The sequence below is a fragment of the Mercenaria mercenaria genome, chromosome 2 (assembly GCF_021730395.1).
Source record: "Mercenaria mercenaria strain notata chromosome 2, MADL_Memer_1, whole genome shotgun sequence".
Taxonomy (NCBI): Eukaryota; Metazoa; Mollusca; class Bivalvia; order Venerida; family Veneridae; genus Mercenaria; species Mercenaria mercenaria.
Window position 1 is genome coordinate 39643520 of NC_069362.1, and position 25226 is coordinate 39668745.

Here is a 25226-nt window from a genome sequence, read left to right on the forward strand (position 1 = left end):
GTACAAAAACAAACACATTCTAATTGCATTTAACTAACATCATTATTTACTATAAAAATAATAAAACATAAACATTGGCATTAACATATTGCTAGAACAAAATAAAAAAGATATAGAATCAGAAGGAATGATGAATTCAAACATTGAAAATCAATCCAAGATATAGATATAATTTAACTTCACAAAATTATAAAAAGTATAATGATGGTATTTATACAAACAACTGTCAGTTAATGCGTTATACGCAAAAAGTACATTTTTTAAGTATGATAATTTCCAGCTTGTTACCAGATCAAATTAGTCCACTGTGCAAAACTTTTGGTTATTATGTCACATTCTGAACATTGATTACATTTCCTTTCATACATGTTTGCCTCTAGATATACTTATGAACACATTTCACTATTTCTGATACTATCAGTAAGTTTACTGTTTACTTTGTGTTATCAAGACAAGTTAAATCAACAAGTGATAATATCATAAAAAAGGACGACAATAGCTTTAAAATACAATCTCGAAGACGGAAAAGGACTTAGGCTAGTACAAAAGTCGAGGGAAATCTTATTTCTGAACGTTATATTCTTATTTTAAATGTGTAGTTTTTACTTATCTGCTGCTGTATTTTCAGTTTGTAAGCAGCTCTTTTCCAATATATTTTATAAAAAGTAAAAGCGCTGAATGCACATCTAGAATAAAGCTAAATATTTCTTTTATTTTATAAGATTTCGGTTGTTAGTATATATTTAAATAACAGTGGCATATTTCAATTATACAAACACATTTCAATAACGCTGTTAGTGGATGAACTGGAGGAAATCAGTCTCACACATTTAATCATATCTATTTATAGAAGAACAGTGCATCCACTTTCCAAAGGATAAGCAAATTCTGCTCCACCTTTATACATTTATCATAATAAACCGAGTTTATACCGAGCTATAGTATGTTTATAACGATACAAGAAACACCAATTCCACAAGGGTAATAAGATTACTTAAGTTAGTACAAAAATCACTATTTACAATTACTTCAATCACCTTAATGAAGTCAAACTTTAATAATGACGTCAGACTCGTCGAAACATCATTTTGGAAGTTCTTAGTGATTCACCGCCTTTAAATTGATTGTAGGCCATACCCTTCGGATCTCGTGTTCCAGGTATTAAATACTTCCCATTCAGATTGGCTTGATATCAGGCATTGTACCACCACGCACCATGGTAATAGGCAGCGCAGTTCATTCTAGAAAGTCGATCATGGTCCGTGTCGAATGTCGAAAAGGCACAGCCGTTGTGATGTGATAAACCTTTTTAAAATCAGTAAAGCATGTAAATATGTTTTAAGATATATCACAGGTGTTTGAAGCTCTATGAACGAAATATATGTGCAGGTTAGATCTCTTGAAGAGATCGTAGATCTCTAAAAGAGATCCAGGTTAGCAACTTCGCGCCTCGATTCGATTTTTAAACGGCGATTTTGAAGGCTAATGACATTGGATTTTTGTCCATGATACACCATTCCAAAGAGAAAAAAGTAACTGCTTTACGTACTTATATGTCTAGGACTCATTTCATGTATAGTATACACATTTTGCATATAAAGTACATACAATGTTCTGGTATTCGGCCATTCCGTATCGAACTTCCGGTCAGTCGGAGAGAATGTATCGCTTAGCAACAAATTAAGAATCTTTCATCCCAAAATGTCTACGAACAAGGACTAGCAATTGTTCAACTCGTAAAAATTGGACATAGCGTTTATACTGCCTTACTTGTCGTTGTGGAACAGAAAGAACATTTTTCCTACCCCGTGTTTGAAACATACAGGAATTTATAAAAGTGTAAAATGTACAGTACCTGTCACATTTCAGAAGCTGAATGTCCGATTGCCGAAGTTAACACGAATATGTTTTTCAGGAAATCTCCAATAACATAATTATTTCCAAAGTCCATCTATCATAATGTACCGCAACTGACATTATAAACATGGCTGCAACTATTTCCAAGTACTGTACTATGTATTAGACGTCATTTGTTATCTACGTCAGTAATGAAATGAAACCAGTGAGGCCCGTCAAGTGTTTACTTATTATTCAATTTTGTGTATCCTGTGAAATAAAAGTTGATGCTCTGGAAATAATCGTTACTCAGACCGCTGGAATGCACAGCACTGAATTACTTCTTAGATAAATTAACAAGAAATTAGAAAAAAAAAGATCTAGGAGAGCATAATTATGTAAATGTCATGGTGAAAAATATCTAACAGCGACAGGCGCGTAACTGGAAACTTTTTCATAGTACGCAGCCGCGGTAAAGATGTTACAGATATATTGTCCCCCACTATATCCGACGGCAACCGAATTTTTATTGGTCCATCAGAAAATCATAATTATGGGCGGTGGTCCTCACAAAAATCGTCTTTATAGGTGGTGGGTTGATTGTAAAAATATTTAAAAAAACATGGGGAGTGTGTTTGAGCACCTCCCTTAATTGATTACGTACATTTTCCGTTTTTTTTTAACTACAAGACGCTACTTTACTGACCGCGATACATGGAAAGCAATTTTGACATCACCGATCTAAAAATATTATCTTTTTTATTTATGTTCCTTAAATATTTCATTTTTCTCATTGAATTCGGAGTCTGGATGATGCGTAGAGCGTCCTTAATCGCCGAAAGTATGTCAATCAACATTTCCTGATGTAATAGAATCGTGTCATCGATAATATCTCGCACTTGTGTAGAAGTCAATAAAATCCGTGGAGACCGACTGATACTTCTTTTTCCCGCCTTTCATTCACACTCGTGTATTCTGACTGTCACGTGGCGTGTATATAAAATCGAGGCAGGCCGAAACGAAAAGATGCGAGAATTGAGTAAAAATTCTTTGCATGAAGATCACTTTTCCCTAGATTAGTCGAATTTTTTCATGCACGCAAAAATACTTTAAACAGCAGTTAATAAATGAATGGTACCGATTTCATTATCCGATGCCGACGTAAATTATCGTCCGTGATCATCCATATTAAGGACATATCTGACTCGGGTATTTCAATATATTTGCGAAGCACTAGCCGATTCGGAAACCTTTTTTTTTTTTACAAGAAAACATGTAAGTCGCTAAGAAAACCCACATCATGATATTCCCGACATACATTCTCATTTATAATTATGGGATATAAAAAAAGAATACTATTAGTTACACTGCTTGTTTGTGACAGGATACGGGATATACGCTGTCGAGGAAATCCATATCAGGCGAGAGCGAAGCTGCAGCCTGATATGGATTTTCGAGACAGCGTATATCCCGTGTCCTGTCACCAACAAGCTGTGTAACGATTTTATCTTGCCGACTACCCTTTACTTACATGCTATAATCTAACATTTTGTAAATTAACAAAGCGGCAGCCATTTTTTAAAATCAAAATTCATATCTGAAATGTACTAGCAGGATATGGAATATATCCTGTCTCCACGTGACGTCTAATTGACCAATAGAAATGCAAGAAACTTGTAGGAGGCAAGATAAAATAAAACATGATTAAACTAAACTATAATTATGGGAAGTCGCTAATGTCGCAGTATTACGCAGAAGTTTTAATTGCTAATACGCGGCCTAGCATGGATTTGAACTATTATACTGTTGCACACGCGGTGTCGAATTGTTAAATATCAATGCAAAGTTAAACTGCAAAAATCGCGAACATCAATTGCTGTAAAATACTTGAACGATTTATGTTGAGCATGATAAAAAACAAAAGCCACGTGTTCATTTGATTTGCAAGGTGAATTTACCTTCTATTAGTTTCAATCATAAATAAGTGCATTGTGCCAGTTTAAAGTATTAATGACAAAGCCAGCATCGTAAAAAGAATTTCTTAAACTTATTTTACTTTGAAGTAACAAAAAATGTGACTTGCGAAATAATTCATTTCTTTCCCTAAACATAACCTGCCTTAATTATTTCCGTTATATGTTAAATAGTAGGTGGCCAAAAAGATCTCAAGTTGTTACGTTCGCGTTTAGCCATTTAAAGGCACTGACCTCGAGATTTTCGCTTGAAGTTTGGTCATATTTTGAACATTAGAACACAAGTTTTTGTTTCTAATCTGTCTTAAAATGCCAAATCAAGAGAGAGAGAGAGAGAGAGAGAGTGAGAGAAAACATGCTCGAGTTGGGAATCAAACCCGGGCCGCCATAGCAATAAATATTTTCCTGCGGTCTTGACCAATACACCATGGAGGAATATGCTCGAACGGTCGTTAAATAAATGTAAAACTTTTATGACTAAGACTGTTAACTTCCAGTATCCCGATTTTTGAATGGAAAAATCGCAAAAACAACTGATTCTTACGTGTTTCTATAACATAATCTGCCAGTAACTAAGTTTTAAAACCTTAAGAAATTTTTTGTCGTTTCGATCTGGAGGTCAGTGCCTTTAACACAAGTTTACTAAAACATGTACTGCGTGAAAATCGTTATTCTAAAAACGGATGACTAAATTTCCATTGAATCATGTCCAAAGGAATGACAAGTCTTGTCGGCGTCAGGGTATGATACAATGTATGTTTTAATGACTCGACATGTTTTTTCCGAGGCCATATGTGCTACATCAAAGAAGTAAAAATACATTTATTTTTATAGCTCTTTGGCTAGTTCTATATATGCAGTTTCGTACACTGTTCGGCAGATGTTTTGTTGAACACACCTACAGATGTGAACGTTAAGATGGAAACGAGAATAATAAAATAATCAGCCTCTACGAATAAAAATTCTGCTTCAATATGGGTAAATATCGGGCCGATGAATTTCTTGTTAGAACCGGAAGCAGACGTTTCCTCTTTGTATTTTGGCGGGAAAACTGTACTGGCATTCCATGATGCTCCTCCGGTAATGACCGCATGCTTATAGAAAATTACGTATTTGCGTTATATTTTCGCGTAACCAGAATGGTTACAGTGTTGAAACTTTCATATAATTATAAACAAAATGCTCTATAACCAAATGAAAATGCATGCTTAAGAGCTTGAATTTATGTCGTGTCTGTACGTCCGTGACAGGCCCTGAAACGTCTGAATTTATGATATTTTTATTACAGTTCCTAATAGTCGGAGCCCGCCGGCTTAGCTCAAAAGGGAGGGCCTTGATCTACGGATCGCGGGGTCGTGAGTTCGATCCCCGGGTTGGGCGTATGTTCTTCGTGACGATTTAATGGAAGACATTGTGTCTGAAATTATTCGTCCTCCACCTCTGATTCAAGTTGGGAAGTTGGCAACAGGTTTTTACTGGTACAGAATCCAGGAACGCTACGGGTTAGGTTAACTGCCCACCGTTACATAACTGAAATACTGTTGGAAGTTGGCAGTTACTTGCAGAGAACAGGTTTGTACTGGTACAGAATCCAGGTTAGGTTAGGTTAACTGCCCGCCGTTACATATATGAAATACTGTTGAAAAACGGCGTTAAACCCAAAACAAACAAACAAATAAAAAAAAAACAACTTAAAAGTCGGAAGCGGTAAACGTACATGTTTTAGGAAACGTGCTTATAAAAATCTGGTGGGTGGGGTGTACACATTTTTCTATTCTAGCGGCAAATTTTCGAAGCGGAATGAAGCATTTCAGTGACTCTTTGATGTTTTTGAGATATAGAAAGGGAAAACGGTAAAAGCTTCCGTCATTGGTTATAACAATATACCTCTCCATGTTTTGATTTTTGTATATTTGATAATTAAAGCTGGTGGGGGTTAGTGGAAAATTCATAATCATGGGTAGTGGGGTGGGTAGAGGAAAATAAAAAATATATGGATGGTGGGTTTTTGGAGAAACGTTATCGTTACACGTATATATGTGTTGATAAGATTTACAAATAAACCAACGAAGTATGACTTGTATTGAAAGTTTAGCGATCAAGCATTAATATTTTAAATATATTTTAATATAACAGCAATGAATACGGTAAAACTGAAAATGATACATAGTTCTACTAAAATGCTAGGTTTCCGTCATCACTCATCTCGATAAAATAAGCACACAGCAGAACCTCTTCATCCCAAGGCAGTTATGACGTCACGAACATTACGTCACAGTTCCTTGAAACCGTTAGGGATTTCCAAAGTAAATAAAAGTTTTATTGACTCTATTCAGCTCGGATGGTTTACAAACGTAGTTTTATAATTCTTTAATCAACATTGTTGTTCGATACGAATTGTTATCGGTAGATTTAGGTTTTTCTCAGAAGTGATTCACCTCGAATTTTAAAACCGGAAGCTGGAGAAGGTATGGCGGAATACCAGTACGGCGATTTCGATGGTGTAAGATAACGAATGAAATGAACGACTTGGGTATGTTACTTACTAGATGTGCTCAGCGTCCCGTAAGAGGAATGATTATTTTACTATTTGAAAGGGTGTTTTCTTGGTAGTTGACATGTGTTTCGATTTATCAGTCGATAAAAATTGAAAAAAAAGAGACAAGATTTACTTGCCAACCTGTACTATTTCATAGTATATTAGGTGGGTGGGATAAGGTAATGCATATATTTATTGATAGAGCTTCAAGCGCCTGTGGATATATGCACAACGAGTGATCTAAAATTGATGAAATATTGTAAGTAGCAAACAGAACATTGAAATTGAACAGATGATAATCAACATACGCATACATGATATCTAGCTGCTGCTTGCATAAAACAGTTTAACAATGTCTACTTATTAAACTTTATTTTCTTAATAGGAACGCTGTACAGGGAAAAACAACATTGCACGTATTTCGTAGAGAATTGTAACGCAAAAATATCAAGCATCCGCTATATAGCACATATTGACAAGTTTATGAACTGAAAAATAAAATGCTTTTAAACCTCGAATCGTTAACTACATACATGTATAAAGAGGACACCAGATTTGTACATCGTTTTGATAAGATTAAAATTTCATTTAAATTTCTTTGATATCTTTCAAAAACATGAAGCGTACAGGCAATAAGACGGACAAGCGGATGGAAAGCGGGACACTTGACGACTTTAGATCAACCTTTTTGGACATTTGATGGGAGATCATCTCTTACAAAAAATAAGAAGGCTATATGCTACACATTAAAAAGTAATGATTACGGAATCAGATTTCAACCGGCCTCTACTAAATTTCCCTAATTGCTAAGGAATACTGTACCTATAAAAGGGTCTTAAATTCTTTAATTTCTAGAGCTTGATAGATTTTGATTGTTGGAGAAGTGAAGGAAAGTACGAAAACATTGTTCTTTAATCAAAGTTGCATAATAAGTGCTTCTCGGGAGCAGCTGTATCTGACACGTTATCTAACGGTCTCTTAGGTTATGAATTTTCCATACCTGTATTATAATAACATGCGGGCAAGAAAACAACAAGCAATAGATAACCTCACGGCACGACATACTGATGATTTATGCGCACTTCACCCAAAATGGCAAAATATTCGTAATCGATTAAATGATATTTCACAACTTTACTCTGTAGTTCTATTATTAAAGTACGCTGCAGTCGAAATGCATTCAACGAATCCTGTTTCGTAGTGTTAAATAGACTTCATAAGCTTGCTTTATCTTTTAGACCCTAAGATAAACTTTATCAAAAGCTTTTACAAAGCTATAAGTTTCGAATATTACATAAAGGACTTACTGGCTGTTCCAATTCCCCGGTCAAAGTTTAGAGTATAGTTGGGACCTGGTCCGAGGACAAAGTTCTGAAAGGTTTCGAAAACATTTGAGCCATCAGCTGCTGAAAGGTCCAACCTCAGTTCATTTTTACCTTGAGCTGCCATTTCCTGAACAATAATTAGACCTACGAAATCAGAAGCAGAAATGAAATGAAAGGAAATATAACATGTAAATTTATGTTCTCTTATGAAATAAATTGTTTTAATTTTGGTGGGTATCGTCTTGTCTAACATAACGCCTCACTGCTAATCCGCACCTGTATTTGTATTTATAGTCGTATCAGTTCAAATACTAGTCTGACAAGTTTTAATCCCACGGGATTTTCATGGGCAAATTTAGTGCAGTGACAAGTACATTCTTTATCGGAAATCTGTAGAGGACAGATCGTTTACAAAAATTCCCTCCCACCCTTCCCATTACAGTAACTTTGTTGTTTTTTAACATATTTCTGCCGTCAAGTTTAATCTGTTTCAGGGTCACAATGGTGAATCATACTGCTGAACCCTGCCACAAAATGTACTGCTGAACCAAACATGTCACGCCGCTTCTGTAATCTGTGGTATATTGGAGAACAAACTCTTTACAGTGTGTGTATAAACTCAATTTTGCTAGTATGCTTCTGTTGGTACATTTAATCATCATGGAACAATACGGTTGAATGAAACCAGCTTGAATTTTAACTGCATGTATTCATTTATAAACATTTCGAATGTCACTATCTTTTTCTTTTTGGTACTTTGTTTGTTGTTTTTTGTTAAATTTGGTTTGAATTTAAGCAAGAAGATATCATGAATTAGTGCGGGTTTACTACACAAAGCGATAGCATGCATGTTCGCCAAATTCTGGCATTGTATTTGCAGAAATATGAGGAGATGGTCTTAATGTCATTTATTCTGTAAAAAAAAATATAAGAAAACAAACATAATTGAAATATTTTTGTAGGACATCGTTTTGTACATCGAGTTATAATTCGATGACAGCTCATGAACATTACCCAGTTTTTCGTGTTGTTTTTGTTCTGTTTGGCACATTTATTTTATCTACTAGAAACTTTGATGATAGTAAATACTCGGAAAGCAGGGGGTGGAGAGAGCCTTTTCGCTGGTCAGAGCCTCGGATTCTCCTTACCTTCCCCCTCTTATATAAAAATATCATAGAAAAAATAGAAAAGAGTTAGGGTTGGGGCAGCCGGCTCGCAGCATACAATTAACCTGTCTTTCTGGGTAGTTTTTAGATGAAATTAAAACAAAAAAATAATAATTATAATAATAATAATGCGTAAAGATTAAGATAACATGACAAGTATTTGTCATATTACATATGAATTGTCCATTCTGTATTCTGTCTTACTGCATATGTTCATAAATAGTCAGGTATATTTTATGTTTCTTTCGGCATATTGATTGCTTAAGTACATGCATTATGATATTTCTGTCTATATATATTTCGAAGGCGTTCTATTCATGCATTGTGTTATTGGGATATTGATTCTTATCTGAACTGTAGTTAACCACCATCTTTGAAACCAGTTTAAGTTGTTCTTTTGGTATTAGTTATATAGTAAAGGAAAGAAATAAGGCGTGTATGCGTATATAAACTTCAAGTTGATTTTATTAGTAAACATACATTATTTGCATTGATCTGATTTCATCATTTTAGAATTATTTTATTGTCGTGACTTAAATGGCGCTTACAAATTCTAATCTTTATTCGGGGTACAGTTAAGAAAGTCTTCTTTATTAAAATGTTTGGCTCAAGTCAATTCTAATGTCATTTTAATTTTGCCCGTGTTGTGAGCAATATTTAGTGATCCACAAAATATTTTATTCTTGTATACTATGGCAGTATCAAAATAAAAGCTCACTTGTCTAGGTTGACCTTCTCGTATCTGCAACCTCGCGCTCGGTTGGTCATCTCTTATTATTGGTGTTATTGGGCGGGCGCTCTTTAACCGTTAGAGGGGGCCTTGTACCATGTGGTCGGCCATTCACCTGGTCCATGGATTGACTGTGTCTTATATAAACAGGGTTGTTCAACTTATCGGCCATACGATTATTAGTGATCAGTCGAAAGTTGCATTTGTTATATGTACGTGTAGGTCTGTACATATTTTTATAATTTGTGGATCACTTTGCTACAAACCTCTAACACATGGGTTATGTTGAAACAGACATGTAAATCCCCCCTGTTTTCTTACGTTTCCAGTCTGCTGGTTAGCTCAGTCAATCGATTGGATGGATTATATTATTATTGTAGCATAGTTTGCTATAACCATTCCCTCGCACCGGTCCGTTTGTTCATATATTACATTGAAACAATTTTTTCAATATTTTAATATTTTTTGTGCGTTTGTTTGCTGAAGACTTTCTTGACTTACATCAGATTTTATTTTGATCTTGGTGTTATGTTTCATTTCGCATTTACTAAATCTAGGAAGAATATTTTTGTTGATATATCATCTCGTATCATAGAGATCGGTGAGAGCATCTTTGTCTCGTTTCTCATTAGTGCGAAGTACTAGAACCTACAATTTCCTATTAGGTCTGGTATGTTCTGCGCTTATTTTCATAGTTTTCTGCACCTTCGCGCTGCTATGTTGCTTCCAGGCATTTTAGCTGAAACTTTGTCTTTCATATTTTCTCATAATTTTCATATATACCATGCTATATATTTACAATATGCCATAATTTTCATTTGAAAATTTACAATAAAGTCACGGCCTTATCCCACATAATTTTGTTTTGTTTTTGCTATATTACTTGGTACATTCACCTTTGTCTTAGAACCGATGAACTCCCTTATGCAGTCGGACCCGTACTGTAGGCAGCCTCCAAAAAATATAACCTGCTTACTATGGTCACACGTCACCTGCTTGAGAAAATATATGTTTTCACAAATACCGGCATTTTTCAGTCCCCAAGGGAGGTTCTGCAGCCGGGTTTGACTGTATATATATATAAATACCCTAGCACCCACCAATAAATTAAATCAAAAACACTGTGTAAAGAATAATCCATTCATATTGTCCCATCAACGTAATTTGAAAATATTAAACAAGTTGGCCGTAAGTTTCCTTATTAAATTTTGCTCATATAATTATGATCATTTTACCTGGAATATGTTCACCTTGAAATACTGTGAAAAGTGACATCAAGCGGTGTGTGACAAGGATTCGTTTAAAGGTTTACCTCTTGCTAAAAGGATCCAGCAAACCTTGTATACAAACCAGACAGTGGTACATACAAGGATGCTTCAGACCAAGTCTGGTGAAAACACATAGTGCGGTTCATAAAGGGAAGTTATCTAAATGGTTGTTCTAGTTTTAGTTCTGTTATCCTCTACAAGAGGGCCAAGATCGCATTAGGTCGCTCACCTGAGTAACACACCGCAACAGTGTAAACATGTTTTACTGGTGATTTCATGGAGACAAATATTTTGACCAATTAAGACTGGACAAAAACATGGCCTACTGAATGTAAAAAAACATGTTCTTTGATTTGAGCTAGTGACCTACTATTTTATCCACAAAACCCAAGTTCGAACTTTTCAAACATTTTATGAAAACAAACATTATGTCAAAGTTTCGAGAAGATTGAGGTAAAAATGGCCTCTAGAATGTATACAAGCTTTTCTATTTCATTTCACCTAGTGACCTAGTTTCTGACCCAACGTGACCAAGATTTGAAGTCCAAGACTGCATGATAACAAACATTCTGACCAAGTTTTAAGAAGATAGAAGAAAATGCGTCCTTTAGGGTGGTAACAATCTTACACTTTGATTTGACCTGGTGACCTAGTGTTTTACCTCACATGACCCAGATAAAAATTCGTCGAAGATTTCATGCAGACAAACTTTCTAACCAAGTTGCATGCACATCAAATAAACAAGAAGATTTTCAAAGTTGTCCCTATGTCTATATATACCATGAGACCCCCAGGGTGTGGCCATATTTGACCCTAGGGGAATAATTTGATCAATCTTGGTAGAGGACTTGTAGACAAAGCTACGACTGTTACTCAATGCAGACTTGGAGCGCCGGTATAAATTACAGACTCCGGTATATACCGGATTCAAGCAATTTGAACTAAAAGTACTTTAAATGTATAAATTTTGTAACCATGGTGATACTAACCCTAACCTTAAGTCAGTATATTATAGATTTTATACACTAACTGCGTGCGAACATGCAATAATTTGCGTATTTTTGCTGTGCGCTCCAATTGATAACCACTTCCGGGCATGCGCAGAAGACCGCTCCAACTCTGCAATGAGCTACATCGTAATGCTACATACCAAATATCAAAGGTCCAGTTGTTTTGAACGAGAAGCTTTCCAAAATTTTCCATAAACATGTCTATGTAAACCATGTGACCCAAAGTTCTGTATGGAATTTCAATTTTTAATTTTTAAAGAAGACCATCCAGGGAATATTCGTGTGAGGTTTTATCAAAAATGGCCTTGTGGTTTAGGGTATGATGTTGTTTAAAGGAAAGTGTGGACGGACGACGGACGCCGCGCCGGACGGTGAGCAATCATAATAGCTCACCCTGTGCATTTTGTGCTGAGGTGAGCTAAAAAACAGATCAAGCGGAACAATTTAAACAAGTTTGAGATAAGTCCATATAAGAGTGCAACATACCAAGTTTAATGGATATCTAGCATGTGGTTCAAGAGAAATACCTTTGTCGTACAATTATCTTTAGCAGTACCTTAGTAGGACAAGAAAAACCGTTTGCCTAAAGTTGATGGAAGTCCATACAATTATGCTACAAACCAAGTGTAGTGCAGATGCATGAAGCGGTTCATGAGAAAAAGTTTTTTTAAAGTCTTGTGTTCTATTTTTAGTTCTGGCGACCCCTGAAAGTAGGCAAGCGATCCCATTTGTCAAAGAATTCTAAACAAGAATGCCACTAAAAAGTGCAGAGGAGATCAATAAAATGGTTCAAGAAAATACATTGTAAAACGATGGTTCTATTTTTAGCCATTGCATCCCCCAAAAAGTGTCAAACAAAACCATTAGCAAAAAAGTAGAGAGAGATCATTACACGGACGCTACAGACTAGATCAATAAAATGATTCATGAGTTTCCATTTCAATTCCAGAATCCCCTGAAGGGTCGAAGCGAAATTATTGTCGTACCAACACCAAACAATTGACTAAAGAAGAATTATAGCATGATATTTTGACATAACCTGGTACTGATTTTTTAAAAGAAAAAGATCGCACAGATGTTTACATAAACAGAGCAAACCACTTTACCTAACCAAAATTCTGTCCGAAAATCACCGAATCCTCTCTCATATTCAGTAAAATTTCTGTAGAAGTCAACTGCACCATTGCAACGGTATTGAAACACCTGAATAATTGCAACATATATTTCTTTAAATGTATTGTTTTGCTGACAAATAGTTAACTAATCCTGTTATAAGAAGTATTTTGAAACATAAGACTGCTTAAGCATCATTTTTGAGGTTTCAGCGTTCATTTCAATATGTTTCATTATCAGTTTTTAGAAAGATTTTATAAATAGAGTGAGCGGTATTATATGTTTTTAGTGTTACTTGTTTCTTGAAAAAAAAATCTCATTCTCATGTTTTTGTACCAGTTTTAACCAATCTCAACTCCTTTGATATGTTTACGATATCGCGACGAAAACAAATATGTATCTACTTACAGTCCATCCGCCATTGTCAGTTTCCATGTCACAGTATACTTGTGTGTTTTGTTTCGACCGCCACAAAGTTATATTGTAAACTCCACTCTTTGTTGCATTCTGCTTCTTAAGTACATCATAGCAATCCGTAACTGTAAGATACATTCACTTAAGTAAGTTATCATATGTTCTGATAAATCAATCACCTGCAATGTCGGAGAACACAAAGTTGCAGTTTTCTGTTTACTTTTGGGTGCCGCCAAATTTGTATATCTAGCTCTTTATCTTAGTTAATAAGGAGTAATACGCTTTACTTAAGCAGCAACTTAATATGTTCGATCACACGCATATGCAGAAACAGTTCCCGTTTTTTACTATACAATACAAGAGTAACTGATCAAACTAGGACATTGCATCTTCCTGTACACGTCTGCTAAAGCCACATTTGATATATTTATCGATCAAAATGAGGATCTTAAAATGTTAATTATTCGTATTGCAAAGGCAAACATGTCTTGATGAAAGTGATTTAATTTAGCTTACTAAATATCTTGACCATATTCTGTGAGAAATTGATCACATTTATAAAGTTTGAGTTCATTATTACGAAGAATTCTTTTGTCCCTTTAGATATTTACTGAAATACCGTATGATTAAATTACTCTTCGTGTAAACGTTTCATGTATACATGTGTAAGTCAGCTGTATATATGACTGGGGATCTTAATATGTTCGTAAATATAACACCCCTCCCTCATTTATATTTGTAATGAAACTGTGAATATCCTTAGTATTATCATTTCTTACTTTTTCTAATTTAGCCATCAATATTACTTTTAAAACGTATACGTCATACAGGTCTCAATATAACTATTGCTACTTACTGCACCCTGTATTTCCACATGACTCAGTTTCGGTAGAACTTCCAGAGCAATCGCCTTCTGATTTGAAGGTTGTTGGATTAAAACACCACCGAGATCGGGTACGAACGCCACCTTCACAATCAACACTACATGTACTCCAGGACTGCCATTCTGACCAAGTGTCTGTTTTGGATTGAACAGAATAGTCACCTTGACATTTCCAATAAACACTTGTATAACTATTGTTTTTTATATTCTATATAAAAGATCAAACTTAAACATCAGTGTCACAAGAACCACAGTCCCCTAACATAGAAGTGTATAGTTGTGTACATAAATAAAAACACACAAATTTCCGTAAAAATTGTACAATATTGATTATAAATTATATATTCTGGCATAGAACCCATATTATTTTGCTTTAAAATATTTTCAATCATAATGTTTTATATACATGTATACATTTAAACAGTACACTGTATAGAAAAATACAGGAAGATCAGATGAGGTATAATAATATACATTACTTCCACAAAGGCCTGGGTAACACAACTTGACATCTAAATCCCGTCCAGAACAGATGTTGCCGTAACCCTCTTGTGTAGGGTTATTACACGATCTTGCTCGAGCCTGCATACCTATACCACATGTTACTGAGCATTCACCCCATTGTGCCCAGCCACCCCAGTCACCTTGTACTACAAAATTTAGACTATGTTTTAGACAAATGTTTAAATGTTAAATGTCCTAAAACAAAATGTTTGTCTTTGAATAGGCAATGACACTATGTTTTCTTATTAATAGATGAAACGTTACAAAATGTAGAAATAATTATTGGTCTAAGGTTATGCAGTGAATAGGTCTACCTGTGAAAATAAGCAGAAATTACTGAGATATTAGATAAGTAATACAATTCATATACTATGACAGACTAACCGATATACTAAATGTTAGCAATGGTTAACGGTAACATATTTCTGTTCAGCTTATGAATACTACATGTGAACAAGATATAACTGGTACATGTTAAAGTAAGAAGTAAGGAAGCAAAGGACGTGCGGGCATAAATATGTAGATATTACTTTCTGTTGAAACTGAATACCGTAGTACCTCAATTATACATTGGTTTAACTTTCACACTTGTTATATTTTTTTCATTCTGAAAGGCAATATTTCATAAGAAAAAATTGGTCCTACTTGGAAAAGTGAAGGCAGTGACAGATAACTCTTCTACGACTATTTAGTTATCTGAACTAAGTATGCACAGATTCGGGTGTGTGTCCCAAAAATGTATGTTTACTTCAAGATCTTTAAATAATCATTCAAACAAAAAAGTTGAGAATTACCTTTCATTTTCAAACGAACTAAATTGAATTTAAAGACATTTTATTTTTTTCATTTACTACTATCGATAATTTACATGTATGGTATGATCTCCGGAAAGAAAACATTATTCGTGAGAAGAAAATATGAATAGACTATATGAATTTTACGACACTGAATCCCTCAACATTTTACAAAATTCTTTTGCCAAGAATAATAGGGCGATATAAAACTTTATCCTAGTACCCTCATACAAGATATAGCACAAAATCCGCCTGCCTAATAAACTTTGCTTTATTTAGTCAGTGTCAAGATATCACTTTTGCGGGAACTTTTGAAATCACATATTTTATCAAAATGTTTGCATTGAAACCGTCACCATTGTATTGGAAATGTTTGAACTTAGAAAATGAGTGGTCAAAAAATAGGTTTTTATCCAGAAACAAAAAGTTGTTGCTATTTTTCACTTTTACAGCACTTCAGCCAGACATTTTGAAAACAATTTTTTCCCGAATTTTTCATTGAAACCGTTATCATTGTATTGGAAATTTTCTAACTAAGAAAATAAGTGGTAATATCAAAAGTTTTATCCAGAAACCAAAGAAGTTATTGCAATTTTTCAATTACCTACAAAAATGAATGCACTAGCAAACGTCATATATACGTCAAGTCTGCACGCTTTTGCTCTTTCCAACGACTTTTAACCCCAATTTTCTGAGCAGGTAGGATAAATAGAATGTTAGATTACTGTCTGAAAAATTTAAATTTATTAGGCTCGTCTACGAAAAATTATAAGGCTCGGCAGAGCCTCGCCTAAAATATTTTCTTCAACTCGCCTAATAAATTTAAATTTATCCGGCAGTAACCTAATATTCTCTATGTATATTCTATCATATGATCACACCAAAACTATACAAAAATAAATGTGCCTAAGGAAGTTATTTCTCCTTTGATGACACGCACTTTGTGTTTATAAATGTACTTTATTTGCATATTGCCCGAGGCGTGCGGAATCGCGGAATCTGCCGTTAAAGAAACTTCTGTTTATGTAATGCACACGTTCTTTAGTATATACAAAATGATTGTATAAGTTAACAAAAATGATAATCAGCAATCTTTAGCTAATCCACCAAAAACAACGAAGCCGATATCGCTGTCAAAAGTTCCCACATTTACTGCACGGTGCTATGTTAAAATATTGCTAGTGTGAGATAAGCGATATGCACTTCAGTTTTGCACTTGATCTGTTGTTGTTGTCGTTGAATACGAAGCCTTATATGTACCATCTCTACAATAAGGCTGTATTGATATTTTAACAAAAGCATTATTATCATTCATAACAAGCCTTATTACATACTCTTTTCTATTCCCCGTTAAGTTACACCAGTAACAGAAACGTCAATATTTTTCCATACACTGACGTCTGAATTTCATATCGGTTGCGTGACGTAATTCAGTGTGTGTTGTTGCACTATTTTTTTCTAATTAGTTCAGTATTGTCAATCCTATTCAGGCTGTTGAACATATGTATGATATTTACATAATATTTATACGTGTAGATGCGTATGTGATAAAAAGGTTATTATCTTTGCATTGGGAAATACGCACTCGTTCTTCAGCGGAAGAATATTGCGCTCCTAAAGTCACGCAATATTTCCGCTGAAGAACTCGTGCACAAATGTACAATACATATAATAATGAACGTTCGGGTTTGAAAACACGCGTCTTGAAAAACTTTTCAGATATTAATAAATCTATTCCATTTTTTATTGTAGCTGGTGCGAAAATATAAAAAGGTTGTATGAATTTATTATGTTTAAAGGGACGTCGAACTGACAAGTCGGTTGTTTTATATAATATGATGTATAAAGCATACTTAAACTTTTCTTACTATCTCATAATTTTTGGTAGTTTTGTTGCATATATCAAAATAATACTCTATTAGGAAATTAGAACACATGTTAATCCATAGCACTACAATAAAACTGTTATGAAATAAACTATTAGGAATCAATAATGAAGAAAATAAATATTAATAGCTTATTGCGCAGAGAACTTGCCAGACAAGTAAGGAACCATTGACGAATATGTGAATTAATTTAACCATAAATTTAGTTTAATCAATGTAATTATTACTCTCCTTCAAAACATAAAGGATACATGTTGCAAAACTGCTTTAAATCAAATTGAATTTAAAAGTATCTTACGTTCATGTCGATAGACTCTTTATGATATTCATTTTAAAGTTAAAATAAACCATTACTTGCACAAGGTTCTGATCGGCACAACGCGTTCTCTAGACTGTTTCCGAAACAGTGGTCTCCGAAACGCTCTGGGACGGGGTTGGTACACGATCTAGTCCGACTCATCATTCCTATACCGCAAGTCTCCGGACAAGTTCCCCAGGGTCCCCAATCACTCCAGCCACCATGCACTGCAATCATATATATATGAACATACTCACAAATGCAACTGAAAGTTATTGTTATTCCTATCGTTTGTTTTTATTAACCTGACTAGGTTAATGCTTTAAGTATGCAATACAACACACATGGTCTATCTTAGTCATATCCTATCAATCACATAACAACACATCATATTATGTCAGGTCTATTCTCTATCTAAATAACAACAACATATACGCTGGCTGCTCATTTATCTAAGTGTTGCAAACTTACCAGGGCATAACTGCCGTTTGCATGTTTTCAAATCAGTTCCTTCCCCTGGACAATCAAGACCACCGTATTGTGGTGGGGGATCAGTACAATATCGAACACGAGACTCTGTTCCATTTCCACACGTGACATCACACAGCGACCATGATGACCAGGGAGACCAGTTTCCATCAACTGAATTGACAAGTTTTTTTAATGTTTGATAGTTTCTTGAACATCTTCCAGTTTTTATAAATAATTACACGTGGATGAAATTTTATGTAAATATAATGCGTGATAAAAATATCAATCCCCAATGAATACTATTTTGCGCATTATATATATGTTTATTTTCATTAACTTGATATTTCCTATGTACTTCGTATGTGTACAGACAATCAACTATCCTAATGGGAAGGTACTGTCAAACCAGAAGTCGGTATTTCATGATAAACATACCTATATGGCAAAGGTTACAATATTTTGGACAAAAAAAGCTTTGCTTTGTTGATATTCTCGCAGATACTGAATACAGAGTTCCATCGAGCACAATCAAAAGTTTCATCATCGGTGCAAGATGCCGCTGAAACAGAAAAGATAGTTTGCTACTTAAATGTTTTAAGCTTTTTTTTCCGAAAATGATACTGCAACAAACATACTTATTTATCGTGCACGTGTTTTGCTCTTTTTTTGATATCCTATACCTCATGTAATAACATGTGTCTTCAGTAAGAAATATAATTTTGTAAAATTATACTTACGGCTTGAATGTTCACATAGGTTTCTGTTACATTTGTCCGATGAGCAGCACTCGTAACAATACTGTGTTTGACCTCCATCCATTTTCACGGCTACCGTGCTATTTGGGATTTTGGCGTATCTACCACAACTCTACAAAATGATGAATTAATGTTTATACAATGTTATCCCATTTATATATTAAAAGCAAATATATCCTGATCACGCGTTAAAACTAAGTGCAATACTACATGTAACCAAAAACAAGCATAAATTTCAATTTTGATATATGATTTAAAAGTTTGCATAAATCTATGAAAACCTTATTCTTCACTCAAAACGATTCAACTATGCTGAAATGACATTCTAATATGCTTATTTCCGATAAAACACGCTTACGCTAAAATGACGTCACAATAACGTGCGATGACGTCAATGTTTTTGTTGCGACCAAGAAAGAGCGCTACTATATTTCATCTACTGTCTTAGATTTAAGGCATATTAGAATTGAAATAATTTATAGCAAAACCGTGTTTTAACACTATTCATACACTCAGGCGGTAATACGTCGTACAAATAATTTCACTCGGGCTGCGCACTCGAAAAATTATTACGTCTAACGTATAATCGCCCATCGTGCATAAATAGTGTTAAAACACTCTTTAACTATGAATTATTTCTTAAATAATGGTGTGTGTAGCATGCGTATATTATAAAGTGAATTGTACCATACGTGTACATGGTCATAATTTCTCACTTATGGAACAAATGGCTGCCCTTGAAATACTACCTTGCTAATGTAAAATCGATTGCAGCTTTTGGACAAACCAAAGGAAAGATTTACCTACATACCATGTTACATGTAGGAATAAGTAAACCTTATTTCAACTGTCACACAAACCTGTTTATCCACACATCCGAAATCAAAGTAGATTTGGCTTGTGAATTCTCGCTTTTTATAACACACCTAAACAGAATGAAAACTTTACGTTAAACAATCAACGATTACAGAATCACTTTGGCATATACTTTTTATATGTAACTGCCATGAACTATTAGATTCCCATGAACCACAATTATTTAAAAAATCCAAAGTAAAATCAATTCGTGCCTTACAGGATAGTTTCGTTTTTGGTGTCTACTTCAGATAGATAAAATACGATATTCTGACACTTTTTCAAACATTTTTTTTTTGCAATTTACCTGGTCATTTGAACATGTTACTGTAGATCTACAATCTGTCGAGTTGACAACATGAGAACAGCTGTAACATTCAAGTGACTCTGAAATAGTAACTGGGACGGCATTAATTTGTATCATAGAATAGAATACAATACAGATGTATCGGAACAGTATATAAACAAGAAACAGAACACAATTATAATTATCATTATAATCATTATCATTAATTCATTTATAATTATTCATTTATCACCTTTAATCATTATCATAATTCAACATATTAAATCATCGTCCTTCACTTATCCATCATCATAATTCATCGTAAGCATTTATTATCAGTCATTATCATCATAATTCAAAATAACTCATCAGTATCACCATGGTCGAAATCATCATAATACGTCATCATTCATTATCAGCTTGGTCATCTATCATCAGCAGCCTCATCTTCAATCATCATCGTTATCAAAATATCTCAACATAATCAATCATCATCATCATCATCATTATTTATCCGACTGTCATTCATATCATCAGGCATCATAATCATCCCTCAATATACCTTCCATCATTATTATCAGCATCAGCATCATTATCATCATTATTGTTATTTTCATTCATCCACATCAGTCATCGTTATTATATATCATCTTTCTAATCTGTTAACATAATTACGATCTGCCTACTGATTTTAGGGTCAACACGTTTGCAGTTTTTATTCCTCTATACATATATTGCATTTCAGCTGTGTTATACTATAGTTTACATGAAGAAGAATCTTAAGTTTAATATTGATCTAAATGAATTCCCATTATAATTACTAAAATTCGTGAAGTACAATATTCTAAATTTCCCTGCAGTTTAATATGCTAGTATACAAAGATACATATTATAATATCTTATATTCGATTTAAGCACGTGCAAAAAATAATACAATTCTACTATTTAAATAACGGTCAAGCAAAAGGAAAAACCAAATAGAAACGTACCGGCTCGTCCTAATAGTCCCATCATGAGGAAGAATTGACCTCATGACCGATATTGCAGAAAATCGATATCAGGGGAGACAACAGCTATTTGGTATTGGTAACATATATTGGTAACAGGTGACCGGTATTGCGATGTCGACATCTACTGCCTCCGGGTATTGTCACCTGGATGTTTATTTCAATATCAAGTGTAATAAAAGGGAAGGTTTTTCATAAGATAATTAAACAAGCTTCAATTATCACTGGAGTTACAAATTATGGAAAAGGGATTTTTCATTAGAAATAAAAGAAGTCATTTTTATCAAATGAATGTTTAATATGTAATTTTCTGAACCATAGCATTTTTAACATGTTATTTTATAATAATTAAATTTATTTTTATATCAATAGACCATATCTATCAGCAATAAAAACCATATTTTCATATAAAATTATTTTCATATATATTCTTATATAAGAAGAATATATATTTTAACATGTTTTCGAAAAACAATGTAACAAATCGGCTGAACATTGCTATCTGTAAACCATTTAGATTCAAGTTAAAGGCAAATATCGATGAAGTCTTTATTTATTTATTTTTTTTCATTTTCAACCAAATCTGAATGTAAATGACCCTTATCTCTAGAAAAAAGGAGGTTCGTACCATAGACACATCCTTTTATATATTTATATAGCACTAGCATTGATATTTTTACGGCGTCTCCCATATATAAAATATGCTGTCGTTGAAAAATAAAATCTGACATATATATTTAGAAATATGATCTGATTTTACATTGTTTTAAATAACGCTGTCTTTAAGTATAATATGTGTAAAAGACCTAGGTACCACCGCCCCTCCACCCCCCCCCCCCCCCCCCCCCCCCCCCCCCCCCCCCCCCCCCCCCCCCCCCCCCCCCCCCCCCCCCCCCCCCCCCCCCCCCCCCCCCCTCACACACACACAACAACAAAAAGAAGATCGAACCATGTTTTATCCCATTTTATAACTTTTACGGCCATAACACATTCTTGTACAAAAAAAAGGAAAACAAAGACAAATATCAAACAGGGAAGTCACAAAATACTAATAAACTTGACGAATATATTTTAAAATTGTCTGATTGATATGTATTATACCTGCTGCCACTACCACGTCCATTCTTGTGTCACAAAAATACATACGTAAGTTATTTTGTTGTTGTTGTTTTTTTTTAAACAGCTGTTTACAATTTATAATTACACAGGTGTAGGTTTTGAATTATTTTAATCTGAAATGGTTGAACATCACACGTATATCAATTCAGTAATTCTTAACATATAGACAAAATAGGAAGTTTAATGATACGAAAATTATGACATGTTTGTAAAATTTAAAAAAAAAAGAAAAAGATAGTGGCAATCAGTGTGGTACAGGTATTTTGCCGTATCCAGACAGACATTATTCATTTTAATATAACTACACATATTCCACCAATATATGAAAACTGTTTGCAATATAAAAAATATGCAAGCAAAAGATTAAAATCGCATGATAATTTTACCTTGTTATTACAAAACAAATACCCGTATTAAATTCAAAACGCAATTATAGCCTTATCAGTATTATAATCGTCTGTGTTGTTTTAACGTTCCTTATTTAGAGGTAATTGGCAAGTTTTATTACAGGTCCAATAAAAAGTATTTATGCGTGATGCATACAACATATATTACTTCTATATAGAAATTTGTTTCATGTAAAATTATCTTGAATTGAACATGTACAATAAATTATGAAAGTAAGTTAATCACGACGACATTTATGATAACTGAAAAGATCATGAAACCAGGTAAAATGTTCACGAAACAAAAATATATCATTAAGTTACTGAAGTAAAATTCAATTCTGTTTTAAATGCAGATATTATTCGCATTGCAAAAACATTCTTGTACACAAAAAAAATGCTCCGGACATATTTTCCAGCTTTAATTTGATCAAGGCGGACCTTGAAATTTATTTACTCAAATTTATTAAGTAAAATATGTACAAAAAATTCTGTATTTTACTTTTTTACGACAGTTTGCATTTGTGATCCAAGGGTCGATAGGAAAGCGATCTCTGTTAATGTTTAATTGACATAATTGGCATAATTGACACTTGATATTTAAATGTATATGAAATAAAGTGAGAACAACAACATAAGAAGAAATGCGCATCTCTTTCTTTTTAGAACCGAAATATTAAAATGCAATATTTATCTTATATTGTTTTTGTGATATTAACACAAAATGAATTACTCGCGAAGTAAAATTACATTAAATGATTAAATCATTACTTTAACCTTTTGATCACAATACCACATGTTCACGCGGCATACTATAATATCGTCTGCTTATGACGCTACAACAACAACTTCGCGCTGAAGTTAATTTTTCTTCGAAATTAGTGGAAATAAACCGTCTGAGAACGAATCAAATTTTTATTTCACAAAAATGAAATAAATATCATTCAAAAGATAAATTCAATGAGAGTAGGAAAGTTCTTGCACCTAAGCTTTCATATCAATGGTTTTATACAAAAAAATGCTTTGAAGAAACGCATGTATGAGATTTTTGCACATTTTATATGGAAACAAAGAAGGAAAAAAATGACGAAATGATGGCATCAAACTTCATGCGAAGAACGAATAAAAAATTAAGATAAAATTTAATTAAAAAAACCTTGTGATGAATCAAATGTTGAACTTTGGTAATATGTTTGCACCTAAGGTTTCTTATTTTTAGTAATTTTGTTATTAAGTAAAATGTGTACATGCCCTTCTTATTTCTATATAGAAAATCTGACCGCTATCGATTATTGGCCGGAGGAATATTCTTCGGTATGAATAAATGAAAATACTAGTATGATGTGATCTGCAAAAAAATAAAAGAAAATAAAAGTAGTTATGAGGAAAGCAAAACATTATGAAAATAATTTCAATTATACTGAATAATTTACAGTTCACATTAATTTTCTTAATTCTGCAGCCTTTACAATATTCATCCGTGCATTTACATTGTTGTAAAATCATCGCTTTGACACAAACACCAGTTGCATGAATGATTCAGGTTTCGACAGTATGTTTAATATTAAATTTTCTATACATTTGTAACAAGACGCTGTCTATGAAATCCTCAGGTATTTGAAAGCCGAACATCCATGATTTACATCTTAATCTATGAATTCGTTATATCCGTGACATAAAGGTTGAAACAAACCAATTTCGAAATATCGTTAACATTTATCAATATTATAATTATGATGCAAAGATAATCGAGGAGAAGCATAAATACAACTTACTTATGAATAACATTTTCCCTTCTGAATTTGATATATAACATGTACTATTTTCTCTAAATTCTTCCTTTGTGAATTTCAATCTGAAAACCATTAAATGTTGTTCAATTACAGGATATAATCATAATATAGTGCAAAAGAATTGTAGTCTGAATGTAGTCTCGTAAGTTTGTAAAGGAAGTTGCGTGTTTAATTGAAATAACTTGACATCGAATGGGTGCAAAATATATACAACGTTTATTAATTGTACTCGTTATGAGGGTTCAGTAACAGTTGAATTATGTATTTAATATCCTTTTAACTTAGTGAACGTCCTGTTTGTCTTTAAAGTTCTCCTAAGTTTGGTAAATATTACTGTTATCATTTATGTTGGAATGAAATTCAAAAAATACTGGATATTAGTTCTGTACCTTCCGAGTAAACGAGATAAGAAGACAGAAAATATTAATCTAAACAAGAAATGACGAGAAGTAAATACCTGCCGAGCTTACCATGCCAGCAGTTATTATTTAAAATATCTAGAAGACAGTATTCAGATACGTTTAATTTCCAAAGTGTCCCTTTAAAACATGAAGTGTTAAAATGATAATCACGACGGCAATTAAAAACTATACATCATCCCACTCCTCGCTCAACAATAACTTTCGCTAGCTAAATATATAAATATTTCTTTGATCAATTTCATATTAAAGATTTTAAAATTACAACATTTCATACTTTATTAAGAGCATACATTGCAATGAAAAACAGTAGTGGAAAAAAAAAACGATCCTCCCAAACAAATAAATATCTTACCGTCAGATATACGTATTAAAATTTAGGTTTTACCTCAAAAT

The 25226-nt window shown here is 33.6% G+C and overlaps 1 protein-coding gene across 7 annotated transcripts; it reads right to left on the minus strand.

The window, feature by feature from the left end:
• Nucleotides 1-23: 23 nt before the first annotated feature.
• LOC123563779 (hemicentin-1-like) lies at nt 24-25226 on the minus strand. 7 transcript variants are annotated; one of them, XM_053535950.1, is made up of 15 exons: nt 24394-25225; nt 21096-21260; nt 20128-20207; nt 19826-19891; nt 18948-19077; nt 18646-18769; nt 18211-18381; nt 17796-17966; nt 14737-14907; nt 14231-14392; nt 13369-13499; nt 12954-13050; nt 7656-7817; nt 1856-2106; nt 24-1305 (listed from the first exon to the last, which is right to left on the minus strand). In XM_053535950.1, the coding sequence occupies exons 5-14, from the start codon at nt 19023-19025 to the stop codon at nt 2081-2083; spliced, it is 1293 nt and encodes a 430-aa protein (XP_053391925.1). In that variant the 5' UTR covers nt 19026-19077; nt 19826-19891; nt 20128-20207; nt 21096-21260; nt 24394-25225; the 3' UTR covers nt 24-1305; nt 1856-2080. The 7 variants fall into 7 exon arrangements, with proteins under 7 accessions (XP_053391925.1, XP_053391941.1, XP_053391913.1 ...); XM_053535966.1 differs by having other exon boundaries at nt 7656-7800; nt 12959-13050; nt 24394-25224; XM_053535938.1 differs by lacking the exon at nt 1856-2106 and having other exon boundaries at nt 24394-25226.

Coding starts and splice junctions, on each gene's coding strand:
- LOC123563779 (XM_053535938.1), bottom strand. CDS start 19,025: ATGGAGGTCAAACACAGTATTGTTACGAGTGCTGCTCATCGGACAAAT. Junction 18,770..18,947: donor CCTATGTGAACATTCAAGCC/GTAAGTATAATT, acceptor TTTCTGTTTCAG/CGGCATCTTGCACCGATGAT. Junction 13,051..13,368: donor CTGACAATGGCGGATGGACT/GTAAGTAGATAC, acceptor GCAATTATTCAG/GTGTTTCAATACCGTTGCAA.